This window comes from Syzygium oleosum, unplaced genomic scaffold, assembly GCF_021117445.2.
Source record: "Syzygium oleosum isolate NSW1041296 unplaced genomic scaffold, Sole_v2.1 Sole_v2.04, whole genome shotgun sequence".
NCBI lineage: Eukaryota > Viridiplantae > Streptophyta > Magnoliopsida > Myrtales > Myrtaceae > Syzygium > Syzygium oleosum.
This window is the reverse complement of record NW_026607488.1, coordinates 5,995,911-6,010,289: the sequence shown is the minus strand read 5'-3', so window position 1 is coordinate 6,010,289 and position 14,379 is coordinate 5,995,911. Positions and strand designations below refer to the sequence as shown.

The following is a 14,379-nucleotide window of genomic DNA, read 5'->3' as shown; positions in this document are numbered from 1 at the left end:
AGTAAAGACAAAACTGTCTTTACCTGAGGGAAGTAGACTCCTAACTGTAATCCCCGTCTGTCAAATACATCTTCAGAAACTCATGTTTTACTGCTTTTACCCAATTAAGTTCATTTTCTTTGAAGGTCATTAATAATTTTCATGCCGTTCCTGCTTTGTCCTCAACCGCAACGATCACTTGTTTTTCTTTTCCTACTTGGCTATTGTAAGCTTCTAGGCAAAGTTGGTAGTGATGAGCATGTTAAGGCTCCTTTCCTTTCCTACCTGCTTAATTTCTGTTTCAGGCAAGTTATGCATAAACTGGTGGCCACATGCACATTATTTGTAGTCCCTAAATGATCCCTACGTGTCCTGTAGAGGTTTATTAGTGCTGCAAAGCTGCGGAACTTCTGCGATTCGCAATCACTAATTCTGCGCTGCTGAAGAACTTCTACGAATTCTATGTACCAAGCTACTGTTGCAGAAAAAAAAGGACGGTTAGCAAAGTACTCTTAGCGAACTTAATTGTCTATCCCTGATAGGCCCTCTTGAAAGTAGCGTTATGTGCATTATAATCCCATTCGAATTTGGCAATGGACCTGCTGTAACCATTCTAATCTGGATGCTGGGTTTCCTTCAGGCATCGGTTTACTTCAATTCTAAAAATCTGCCAATAGCAGCATTATTAACTCAATGTCACTTCTTAAAGCCTTGCAAAAAAAGCGGTTTCAAGTTTAGTAGGTGAACCATCGAGAAGAGCCCGCTTACCTGTTACAATTCCCAGTTTCGTCTACATTTCACGAAAAAAAAGAAAGAAGGAATACAGATGCCGAAAAAGGGACAAAGTGGGGGCACAAGAGAGTGGCAAGCTTGTTGACATGCTCTTTCTGAAGGCATGCTGCATGTTGCTGTTTTTCTTGTAAAATCTTCTGCTTAGCAGAGCTTCAGACCCATGTGACAAGGTTCTATTTCTTCCCTGGTCTATCAATGTGTTGATTCTGAACTGTGGAATTCTATGTCATGAACTCCCGATGATTTGGATTAAGTAACAACCAAATTAGATTCTCATATCTAGTGTGCTAAGGAGCCCAAATGATGCCAAAGATAAGCACTTACATCACAAGTCTGAGAACCACCGATTGTTTGAGGTCATAAAACAGTGATTGAAAAGCAATTTCAGACTAAAGAACATATAGACCATCGAATATACTCAGCTAGTTTTCTGATATTCTCCATTAGAAAATCATCTTAATAGTAGGAACACAAACAGAAACAGCATCTTAAATGCAGCAAGGACTTCTTTTGTAATTTGCTGCTGTACCCTAGCAGCTAATCGCTGGAAATAGATTAAAGAAGAGCAACTTAATTTTGTTGTTATGGAAATGTTACAGAATCGAAGATGAGGACACATTACGATTGTTCATCACCAAAAGTACCTTGGGGATGCACTCATCTTTGAACTACTATAGTTATTGATAAATGCATCTGTCTTAAACCCAAAAAAAAAGGTTGTTGATACATGTAGTTGCGGGGTGTTAGTACGGCTTCGTAACTTTGCTTTATCTAAGCAAGTGGTATCCACATTATAATGTAATTTATTAATCTGAAGGAGATTAATCACAAAAAAGTAAATGGCTTTAGCAGTGTGTTTTCTATGAACTTAAGTGGTGCATTACCCCATGAGAAATAATGCAGCATGCCAACTGTAGTTGAAATGTGTGAGACATCAAAGGCTCCTTTTTATAAAGGGATAAAAGTAAAGAACTTTAGAGAGTGTGCGTTATGCTAAATTTATGAATAAATACGAAAGGGGAGAACTTTAAAAAGTGAATAAAGTCAATTTATCAAGCTTTGAATTGGATAAAAGCTATCTTGTTTTTGCTACCGTTTGACCATCACAGTATTGATTAACATTTTCAACTCTTGTACTTGATACACTGCAGTTGTCTGATAAGATGGATGTTGGGTCCAGATTCTATGATTTACGAGGACGACGGTGCTCTTTCTTGCGCATGAGTTTTATTAGATATCCTGTCTTTTTTAGATTAGAATGCGTCCGGAACACGGAAATTATGATTGCATCTTCTTAAAGACCGCTTTAGGACGTTCTCGTATCTTACTAAACCAAGAGAGAAATGGTTTAAAAGAGAATGCTATGATACCTAATGTGAATAATTATCATGGATGTTGCATTTCATTTATTATTGATCTAGCTATATGTTAGCGCACATATCCGGATTTCTTTGTCCGAGAAGATTGCATTAATCCATTATATTGTAGTCGATACCATGTGATCAATGAAATGCAGGGAAGATAAGTTCATTGGTACGATGCTGTTGTATTTTCCTCATTTAAACACTACTGAGTCTCTTTTCTCTCTCTCTCTGTCTACTAAAAAGAGAGAGGCACTTGATGGCTTGAAAGGAAGGAAGGAAGGAAGGAAGAATGAGCACTACTTGAATGATAGCTGCTTCAACTTGGACATATAAATTCTAATTTTTCTTTTTTATGAGTCATATAAAAATCCTAAATTTTGTTTGGCTGATACATCAGTGGGGAGGTACTTCACTAACACCAGCAAAGCAAGTGAAGTAACATAAAGGAAATGCTTAAAGCAGGACAAAGAATCTTGCAAAAAGCTAAATAATGGAGTGTAGTAGCAGGGGCACTGATTGAAGGTGGTGTTGGGCTTCTTTTTTGACCAGTAATAAATCTTGCGGTTAAATACCCATCAGGTCAATGAGGGGACCTTTAAAAGCTGTTCCCTTAAAAGCTCTGGAATCCTATGTGAATTTATTCTTTAAAAGCAGATCCATCTTCTTGTTTTAGCGCCCTCTTTACATTAATCAATGTTAAAACCTAGGTTAAGCAAATCTATGACGTGTCGGCATATTACTATGTGCCTTGACAAGAATTATGAGAAATCACGGTAGAGATATTCTGTAGTTTTATCCTACTTTTTACAGTAAGTAATTTATTTCTGATAGAAAACATAGGATGATGCAAGATGAATGTGGGAAGTTATTCTATCTACTATTCGATTCTTTTTCCTGCTATAGATGTACAACAGAAATAGGGTGAACTGGGAAGCAATTCCGATAGTTGAATCTGCAGTGAGATCTATTTTGTTAATACTTTAACTTTCTCATGATTTAACTGTTGCATCGTTTGTCTGGGAGTTTTCAACTGGGTGAAAAATTAGAGCAGGTCTTGAGCTGAATTCCCTTCTGAAATTAAATCCCGTGAAGGCATGCATACTATGGTAGATATATACCATGCATTACTCTTTGTTGAGTAATACGCCATATATATACATTGTTGGTTCGTTTTCTAATTACTGAAGTTTTTTGGAAAAATGGTTCGTCTAATATGGTGTTAAAGTACAGATCATGCGTTAGAATCCTGACTTGTATGTATTCTATCTTCACACCTATTATTCTGCCCATTTTTACGTCTATGGTTGTCTGTTTGATGTGGTAACATCCACACTTTGTGTTTCACGCATCTCTCCTTACTCGCGAGGAGAGTGTTGAGTAATATGCTACATATATACATAGGTTGTTGACTCGTTAGTTTCCTAACGATTTAAGTTTTTTTGGAAATAATGGTTTATATAACACTCATCTCATGTTTGACTATGATTTATCAATTAGTCCAGATGTGACCAAGAGCACATTGCATCAGATTGCCAAACTTAGCCAGTAAACTATACGCCAGGAATCACTGACCTAAGATCAGCTGAGAGACAAAATAAATAGAGTATTCGAATAAAACTTAGTGTTATTAATCATTACTAGATTACGCTGTGTAGTTCCTCTTTATGCCATTTTGAAATTGCATATGATCTTTATCTTCTTTGACTAATGCCCCAGCTTTTGCAGATATGAAGAGAACAGGGTCCACTCATCTCAGTTTCTTTCCCCAAAGGCATGTATAATATAATAATTTTTTATGCAGTTGCCAAAAGATCCATGGCCTAATGAATTTGCAGTTCTAAGTCAAGTTTATTTTTGACCACTTCAAACGAAAGAATATCCTCAAGCAAAGGATCAGAGGGGTTGTAACTAAAAGAAGAGGAAACAAAGAATCGCTCAATCTTGCATGCACTCGGTGCCCGTGAATCACTTCATTTAAGTTATTAAATCATGTGAGGTTCGCACCATTTAATGGTGGAGATGGAGTGGGCTCATATGGTCCAATTCCATACAAGAATTTTTTCGAGAGATCGGCAATGTTTTCCAAGTACCATTACTTTCCTAATTAGGGCAAAAATGTAAATACCGTTAAAAGAAAATTCAAGAGGGGAGATAAAAGAAATTCTCAGACAGTACTGCAATAACCACAGAAAACCCTCTCAAACAGGTGATATAGGAACTGCTAACCCGCAAGCTACAATGCTATGCAAAAACAAACTAGACCATAAAAACACCATAGAACCGGACAAAAAACAAGAAAAAAGAAGAAGTAGAATTAGAAGAAGAAGACTCTCTTTATGTTCTTTTGATCTGTCATTTAGGCCCACCAAATAACTCCAATGGAAAATGTTTTCTTGGCAGAAAGAGAGACAGAAGACAGTGGCTGCATTTTCTTGCTCGTTTCTTTCCAGGCTCTTCCTGAAGAACAAAGAAACACAAGACATGTGACCGTGACTCGCCGAACCGGCTCAATATCACTCTCAAAACACACTCTCTGCAGTTTACTGTCTGAGAGATAGTAGTTACATACCAGATAATGGAACATTTCAAGAAGAATAATCAGACCGGCCACCTGATGAATATTCTCTTGGTGCATTGCACCTGAAGCAGTTTGATCTGCTAGCAAAGTTGTGCTCATTGCATCCTGACCTGAGCATTTCACAGTGCACAAATTGAAAAGAAATTAATTATAACGTTCCCGGTAGTACACGTGCTTGTGTTTACATCTGTAATTACGTCTGCAGTTGCTCGGGTCTATGCTGATGCTCGACACTTCTGCAGTTTTTTTTTCTTTTGACAGTATTCACGCCGTGCATAAGAATGATCTTGTCGAGTCTGTATGAGAGCCAAAAAGGAAAGGAAAGAAGAAAGAGAATGGGAGCAACCCGTGCATAAAGTTCGAGTCAAGGCTCCAACAGCTAGCTAGCATAATCAAACATAGTGAACTTTGAGTAAGTGAGATTGTTAGTGTGATATTTCATGCACACGAGCATACGATAATTCATGAATCAAATGATAAATTCATGAACGACCATTTTGTATGTTTCACATGAAGATATCAAACCCTACCTGGTGCAAATCCAGTCACCAGCTCTCCACCCCCAGCGACTGCTGCCACCTCCGCTGCCACCTCCGCTGCCACCACTGCTGCCACCACTGGCTGCAAAACCTCGCGACCGAGGCATTTCACTCTCATAACGACGGCCGCCACCATCTGACTCATCCCTCGGCGCACCGCACCTGAAGCAGGTCGAGCGGTTGGCGAAGTTGTGAGTCCCGCAGTTGTCGACGCTGCAGTACCAGTCGCCGGGTCGGACGTCCGGGCCCGTGAACCCGAATGGCGAGCCGCTCCTCCCGCCAAAGCCCCCATAAGAATCACCGCCTCTCTCGCCCATCCTCGGCTCTCCACACCTTTGGCACGACTCTCTCCTCTGGAAGTTCAGGTGTTGGCACGACCTGCAGGTCCAATCTCCTGGTCTGCTCATCTTTAATCACACCTGAACACCAAAGCTCAATGATGGTTTTTGCATGAAAGAACATTGCTTCTACTGCTTGACATAATTAAAGTTGGAGGTAATGACTCATGACGACACACATGACATTGTAGTTTCAAAACTCACCTTGGGAAAGAAAGGAGTCAAGTGAAGACAGATTTGTACTGAGCACAACTTATCATTGGTGATGGATATGAGAGTTTGGGGTGGGTTTATATGCTTGTTGGGGTCACCTCAAGAACACCCCCCTAAGCTCACTGTGTGTGTGTGTGCGAGAGAGAGAGAGAGAGAGAGAGAGAGAGAGAGAGAGAGAGAGAAAGAGAGAGAGAGATTTCTTTTTCAATATCCTCAACTTTGCCTCCTTGAACCACAAGGAATCTCAGTGACCATAATTTGGAAAAAAAAAATAAAGAATGAAGGAAAAAAAATGATAATAATCAGAAAATGTTATTCCAAGGATTCAAAAAGGAAAAAAAAAAACGAAAAAGGAGTTCAAAGGAGAGCTCAGTCTACAGCTTCTTTGGGCCCTTTTGAGGCGGCTAATAGATGCATCATCTCTCATGCAAGAGCAATGCTAGAATTTTGAAGGGAAAATGACATGAATGATCTCTGAATTTTGATCAAATATGATCTCTGAGCTTTTAATTTGTTTAATGTGATCCCTGAACTTTTAATTTATTCAAGTCCCCGAACTTGTGAATTGTTCAATGTGAATCCTAGACTTTTCGTACATGTTCAATTTAATCCATGAATTATATGAAAATGTTCAATATTATTCCTAAACTTGATTTAATGGAAGGACAATGTTAATCATTTTCATATAGTTCAGAGACCAAACTGAACATGTACTAAAAGTTCAGGGATCACATTGAACAATTTAAAAGTTTAGAGACCACGTTATACATTGGGTAAAAGTTTAGGGACTACATTGAACAAATTAAAAATTCAGGGAACTATATTGCACACAAGGACTATTTATGTCATTTTAAATAACGTTTATAGTCATTGGTATATATGCAAAAGCTTGTGTCCATGTCCAATGGCATATGGACATGTCATATGGGCATGCCCACATTAGCTTTTGTTATATACTGATCTTTGGTGAGCAACTTTCATCCCTAATGTCCAGTTATAGTCTATGATACTTTCGTCGTGATAGATCGAGCTAGTCATGTACGACAAATCACGTAGGACCTACATCGAGCTCCAATGGAAATCTGTTTCTCTTGTAGCTAGCTCCGCTTGCCGCGCGGAACGTTTAGTAATTCACGACAAAAAAGAATGTCGCTCACTTCGAAAAATCTTCAAGAAGGTACCCAATTCCTGAACAAGCTCGATCTGGTCTCAAGCCATGCGGAACGTTTGGTAATTCATGACAGAAAAGAACGTCGCTTACTTCGAAAAATCTTTGAGAAGGTGCCCAGTTCCTCCCGAAGCTTTTCCTTTATCTGCATAGAACAAATTAAGTATTGACAGGAGCAGCAGCAACCTTAATAAGTACGTAAGATGCTAGGGTTTCCTCATCCCCTAACGGTCATCCTACGTTGGAAAAGCGAACAAAAATCCCCTAATCCCCCCCCTTTATCCCCCCGTAATTTTTCCCTTCGAATATTCTGTCCCTGTACTTGAAGCTTAAATTTTGGAAGACACGAGTCAAAAGTTGTCTATGTTCCGTAGCAAACTAATTCCTCCTTTCCCTTTATTGCTGTTCTTTTTCAATTTTTAATCACGCCTGTTTTTTTGACCAAGCAAGTTTTGAACAATTGCAGCTGCTGCTAAAGACCATCGAAATTAATGTACACCATGGTGAACGTGTGTGTGTGTGTGTGCAAGGGACATACATCCATCGAAGGAAGCACATGTAACTAGGAACCCATTTCAATGAGACATACAGGAGCTAAAGCACGGGGTTTCGTGCTAACCACACAATGATCGGGGTCGAGTTTCCGAGCATATTCGTGTGGAAATATCGCAATGCCGTGTGTATGTTTGAGTCCGTTTATGGACTGTCGGGTAAATTCGTCAATTCAAGTCAGGTTCACACGTAACAATGCGCTATCATCGTAGCGTAACGAAGTGATTTCTACACCGACGATGAACATAATGTCCAGTAGATTTTGCTCTGAAAGAAAGGAGCAATGTGTGCCTCGGTTGATGACCACGTTCAAACCCGAAAAAGGGAGCAAATTCGCATGAAATGGTGTCTGGAAACTACGGAAAGGGAATGGTAGATTTCGATAAAGACAGTTTGAAGCTGATGATGGAAGACAAGTCTTGGTGAGATTCAAGAATATTTGACCCTCCTTTATGAACACAAACAGACAAAATAATTTTTAAACAAAAAAATAAAAAAAAGAAAGAAAAAAAAAAGAAAAAATGAAAGAAAGAAAGAAAGACCCGTCTTCTCTCCTTTATCTTCTTCGATGCACTGACTCCTCCTCCTCCATTGTCATTTTCTTTCTTCTTGCTTTCCTCGGTTTAAAATTTTCTCTTGGTTAAAAGAAAAGTTGTAAATTTTGATTAAAGATTAGAATGTACACCTGACAATTAGAGTCTCATTTACTATCTACTATTACTTACCGTGTGCGTTTAGATATTACATGCATTATCGATTTGAACTAATTTTAACTTTTATCATTTTCAAATCATGTGTCTTTCGTGATTTGACTTTTATGTGACGCGAAACACCCGAACCTTTCTATATATACAAACATTGACATGTAGGATTATATATATATATATATATATTTATATGTATTATCTCAAAGCTTAATAGATTTCTTCTTAAAACAATTTTGGAGGAAGAATAATATTTGATAAGAAGGAGAAGTTGTGAGAAGTTGCCCAAAAGGATTTGCTTGGCAATTAGTAAAAGAGGGACATTGTGTTGAGGGAGAACTTTTCATTTCAATCGTAAAGTTATTGTGCAAATGTTAATTCAATCCCAAACTCTCTAAGTTTGCCAACATAGTTCTAACTCTTTATACGATATTCCAATGTAGTCCTTTTGCCCAATTGCTATCGTAAATCACTAACATAGCAGTCCATGTAAGACATCATTTTGAATAAAGTTGTCCGCATTAACATACCATGTAGGACAACCGGCGATAACTAGCTATCATGTCATCAATTTTCGATGGCAATTGGCCAAAAAGACTACATTGGAATTTCAGGGTAAGGTTTAATGCTACATTGACAAAATTGAAAAATTCGTTACTAAATTGAGATCCATATAATAGGTTTAAGACTAATTTGATAATTATCCCTAGTGTTGAGCATACATTATCACATTTATTATCTCGTAGAAAATTATCAAAGAAGTCACAAACCTATTATACAGACGCCAATTCAATCTTAAACTTTTCAATTTGGCGAATTTAGTTAATGTAATCCTTCTAATCAATTTTGGCCGGAAAAACGCCGACGTGGATATCGGCCGTCCTACGTGGCATGGCCAACATTAATGTGGATACTTTTTGTATTTTTTAATTAAAAAGAAAAAAATGGAAAAAAAAGAAATAAAGGTCATAATTTTTTTTTAAAAATTGTAACTATTCATGTGCTAACCGTGCCACGCAGGATGGTTGATGTCCACGTAAGTGATTTTTGACTAAAATTGATTCGAAAGGATTATATTGGCAAATCGTCAAAATATTTAGGACTAAATTGGCCAAATTAAAAAGTTTAGTACCGAATTGGTATATGTACAATAAATTTAAGACTTTTTTGGTAAAACTAATTTCAGGCCACATGAAAAAACCAAAATTTAGGAGGCGGGAATGAGTGAGTCCAGCTCGAGCTGGATCGGGCCGAATTCTCTTGTAAACGTGATCTACAATCATTTTGAAATATCTATTTCCCTTTTCAAATTTAGGATTACTTTATATTATATTTGAATAATTTGATGAGGTTGCTTAGGTTAAATTCTCCACATTGAATTTACCTAAATTGTTGTTTCTTCTTCCCATCTAATTTATGATTTAATTTGTTTATTTTGTATCTTCCCCCCTTTATTTTATTTCTCATCAGCAGTTCTCTTTCTTAATTGGTACATTATCCCGTTCATCATCAATTTCTACTCTCTTGAACTTGCAAGAGATACCGAGATCAACTTAATAAATTGGTTTACTAAGTCCAAATTAATATGGATATGGCCGAAAATTACCTACCTGGTGATCCAATTAGCGTTGGCTGTCCACGTGGCACAGCTGGCGCCTGATAGGCGAAAATGAAAACGGAAAATATTCAAAAAATATAAAAAGAAAATTTCAAAAATCGTTCATGTCAATGCCGGCTGTTCGTGTCATGTAGGATGGCCACGGACAGCTGGCGTTCACGTCAGCGATTTCTGGCAAAAATTAATTAGAAATACTACATTGAAAAATCGTCAAAAAGTTTAGGACTAAATTAGCAAAATTGAAAAGTTCAAGACTGAATTGATCTTTATACAATAAATTTGGGACTTCTTGAATAATTTTCTCCAATACATATGCATATACACTTCTAATATTCCATTACAGATACCTATGTACGTATAAAGCAACCTATACACCTTTTACACATTATAAGGTGGCATGATCTTAGTGGTGTGTCTTTTTGATTTCACGCACATCGAGGTAGAAAAATTCCTTACGTGAGGGTTATTGGGTTGCATGCATGCACGTGAATTTGTGGGGTGGATAAGTTTGAGGTGTATGACAAATGATAAAGCTCACAGCTTTTCTTTTGCTTTTGAGTACTCCAATATCTTTATATTATCCTCGAGAGTCCCCAAAATTACAAGTGGGCATCGAATTCCGGCTAAGCAAGCATGTAGCACTAACTTTTTTCCACCAAATTAAGAAGAAAAGCGTAGCAAGTTCTGTGTTAATTAGCACATCAAACATTGGTAATAGTCCTCGTGCTCGTCGTTCGAAGCCCGTCTGTTTTTGCTCGGTTCGATTGAAACGGGTTGAGCTGGTTCTATGGGCAGAGTAGGCAACGGGCCGAACTGGTTTGATCCCGGGCCGACTTCCATCGCTGCCGTGCCGGCAAAGCGAGAACACTCTTGGAGGGTTTCGCAATGATCTGTTAGACTAGAAAAATCGCCGACAATTAACTTCAATTGAATGTTTATGAAATTATGTACATCCATATGTAACGTGCCATTTTCTTCCTTCTGTGCACAGTAAGACTAAATTCATACATGAAGCAACAGTTACAACTGTGGTTGGCTTTACCAACTCTTGCTTGAAATCTAACATAAATTAGCCTCAATGGCATAAGATGCTACTGGACCATGATGGCTAATCCTTTTTGCCTTTACCTTTTTACCGGGCACATATTTCTGAAACTGTGATCTCACTTGCAGAAAAACGTCTGTGCCTTCTTGAGCTCGATGCCGAATCCGTCTCGCGGGTCAAGAATGCCGGTTCTCTCGGAAGAGGCAGAGGGATTGTCTCGTTGTTGAGCATAGAGACCACATTCGACATCGTGGGTCGATACATTGGCCTTTCTTGCACGCATAATAGGCCCTACTGAGCAAGCCGTTCCACCGAACTTTTTGAGCAAGAAGTGGCTAGTGTCCGGTCCATGAATTCCTTGCGCTTTCCTCCTTACCGTAGATTCCAAGCCTATATTGAACCAAATTGTCAGCTCAGATGATGATAGAATCAATGAAGAACGGTCTGTCATGGAGTACTTTACTTACTTTTCCAAGCAAGTTCAACCAATGATCGCACTCGAAAGAAGGCGATATTCTTCTCACCACTCACTATCTCCGGCAAAATGACCCCAAATGCAAACACGTCCGACATCTCCGATCATCCATTGCATACATTAACCAATATAGAATTTGAGCATTCATAAGGACGATTGAGTAAACGAGTAGGAAAATGCAACTAATGTATGAGGCTAGTGATTAGACACCAGGTCTACTTACCATGTCCCAACAACTCCAATCGTTTTCGCCTGAATTTTATTCTCTCCGAAGATTCTCGCCATGTCAAAATCGGATAGCATGGGGTTCTTGTCTCTGTCCAGCAATATGTTGCTGGTCTTCAAGTCGCGGTGGATGATTCGGAGACTAATGTACTTGTGGAGATACAAGATCCCTTGAGCAGTGCCTTCGATTATGCCAACGCGTTTCCTCCAATCCAAAAGCACTCTTTTTGCGGGATCCACATTTTAGTAGAATCACATAATAGAAGCACAAGAAATTTCAAAATGAGGTTTTCAATTTACCATATCAAGCAAAGAGCAGATCACGGATAGAAAAAGAAAAAACTAACCGAAAATGAACAAAACCAAGCTTTTGTTGGGCATCATGTACTCGTAAATCAGGTTGCTCTCTTCTCCTTCGATGCAGCATCCCAGAAGCCTCACGAGGTTCCGGTGTTACAGCTTAGATATTAGAGTGACCTCGTTCTTGAACTCCTTCAATCCTTGCTTGAGACATCTTCGAAAGCCTCTTCACCGCAATTTCCAGTCCTTCAGGAAGTTGACCCTGGAATCATCATCCACATTTTGTCACCTTCAATTTTTTTTTTCGCCAGTTCATCTAAAATTACTGTTGATATAACTTAGTGTGATTATATGCTTTGCTTGCCTTGTAAACAGGGCCAAATTCTTTATTTCTCAACGCAAAGTAGTCTGTTGCGGCTTCAATGCTGGAAAAAGTGAACAGTGCTAATGCCCGGTCTTTCTACTGGCTTATTTCCGCCGTCTTTGCTCTTGCGAGATCTTCAGCAGGTGCTCCGACCCCAATTCGGAGAAATGTCGTCTCCAAGCTCTCACTCGTTTGCTCTCCATTCCTCACTTTATTTCCTACTACAAAATTGTTCACAGAATCAATCATTCCATGAGACTGAGAGAACATCGACATGGCTCGTTGACATGGCTCGTCAGTGAGTGTGTGAGAAAGCGAGAATTCACCTTTCTTCTTGTGCCTAGTCCATTGCAAGTAAGATAAGAGTACCCAGATAAGAACCGATAAGGAAGCCAGAGTACCAGCGACAATCAACCGCAATTTCTTCCTTTTACCACCTAAATATCCAAAACCAGCAAGCATACACCTATTGAATTGAACAGAAGACACATAGTTAGCTGCAGATATGCGACATAGTATTATCTCATGTAGGACTGATTGGCTCACTAAAAAGAAGTGTTCATTAGGATATCGGCCATTGGGCCAATCGAGCAATCTTGCAAGATATCAGATGCCACACTAGAACGAATCACCAAATAGAGCGAGTAATATTATGCACAAAGACGAGTCTTTATCGTGTTATGATTATAGTATTAGAACTACAAGTAGTTACTAGTTTGAACGTCCATGTTCTGTTTTAAGCCTATTCAAACTGACCGTTCTCAGAAGAAGTGTCACGTCGCACGTAGAATGTCCCTCTTCCTCCGTCTCTGGACCTCAAGAAGTCCTCCTTGTTCCCATAATAAAGTCCGCACACGGCTTGATTATCTTGACGAAACATGAATGCCGTGCTAGAATAATTACCCCGGCACAAGACCTCACACTCACAGTACCCCATGTGCACTGTACTAACGAGAGCTGATTTTGGCATTGTGCCATTGACATGCGAGAAGCCGTCGCCCTCCTTGCACGTAGATGGAAACGAGGTCAAACATTTACAGAATTACCCCCTTGTGAATCTCCGCACAGCTGATGGCTCACTGACAAAAACGAAATATTACCATCGACATCCACCATGTTATGCTCTGCAAATTGGCCCGTCGAAGCCATCACGAATCATGTGGATGCATATGCGCCTTTGCTACTGTGGTAAGAAACAAAACAAGAAATGCCCCACATACTCCACGGCCTATATGCGTAAAACACCCAAGGCACTGATATTCTGAGTCTCTCAATTATACGTGTTTTAGGGAGTTGAACGTCTTATTCTTATGAGTGACGTCACAACCATCTCTTTTTTATAGGTTCTAAGGGTCTTGTGAGAGTCCACAAAATCCATCTCGAGGCTCATTCACTTTAGCAGTCGACTATAATGGGTCGACTAAGCTTTGTGTTTGGCGCCAAGGTAATGTACACATGGATTTCGGGTTCTGAAACAGAGAGAGATTCAGCTTCATTTTTGCAAACGAGGACTTGTATCCTGGATTGATCCATAGTGAGACCGAACCACCTGACTTTCATGCCAGGCAAGTACGTATCCGTCGGATAATCAAAACTTTTCCAGATAACCGCATCGCCTTTTATAAGAACAAAATTCCCAAAATCAAGAAGTGTTGCGGAAGTGTCCATGTTCGTTGTGAGCATTCCTGAATTGCCTATCACCGGGGCTTGTCGCCGGTCTATCAGTACTAAGTTGCCATCCTACCTTATTAAAGAGTACAGGAGGAATCAATTATGGGATTCTTGCGGTTGACCCGAACAGCCCTTTTGTTCGGATCAGCTTTGAACCAAATTCCCAGGCAGTAAATGCTCGATACAGCGTCGTTGAAGAAGCCAAGCTCAAAGACTCAGGCTCCGGGAACAAGATTGTCATTGCTAGTCAAGTCAACAAGTCTCTGGGTCTGATGGTGTCAATCGCCCCAAGGGATGAGCCAAAGAAAGAGCAAAAAGAGGCAACAATAGCTCTCTCTGTTGCTCTTCTTGTTGGCCATTGCAGAGAATTGTTGCAGATACCGAACTCCAGAAGGAGAACTGAAGATCCAAACAGTCTTCCAGGATTGAATAAAATTTTGCTGGAAGTTGCTTG

The 14,379-nt window shown here is 39.4% G+C and overlaps 1 protein-coding gene across 1 annotated transcript; it reads right to left on the bottom strand.

The window, feature by feature from the left end:
• Positions 1–4,211: 4,211 nt before the first annotated feature.
• Positions 4,212–5,951, bottom strand: LOC115674379 (uncharacterized). The gene is made up of 4 exons (XM_030596756.2): positions 5,795–5,951; positions 5,244–5,671; positions 4,705–4,823; positions 4,212–4,592 (listed from the first exon to the last, which is right to left on the bottom strand). The coding sequence occupies exons 2-3, from the start codon at positions 5,657–5,659 to the stop codon at positions 4,721–4,723; spliced, it is 519 nt and encodes a 172-aa protein (XP_030452616.1). The 5' UTR covers positions 5,660–5,671; positions 5,795–5,951; the 3' UTR covers positions 4,212–4,592; positions 4,705–4,720.
• Between the last annotated feature and the right edge of the window lie 8,428 nt (positions 5,952–14,379).

Bases quoted from the DNA above. Each gene is read 5' to 3' on its own strand.
- LOC115674379 (XM_030596756.2), bottom strand. From the start codon at position 5,659: ATGAGCAGACCAGGAGATTGGACCTGCAGGTCGTGCCAACACCTGAAC. The intron at 4,824-5,243 runs GTAGGGTTTGAT...TGAAATGCTCAG, and splicing joins GGTGACTGGATTTGCACCAG to GTCAGGATGCAATGAGCACA.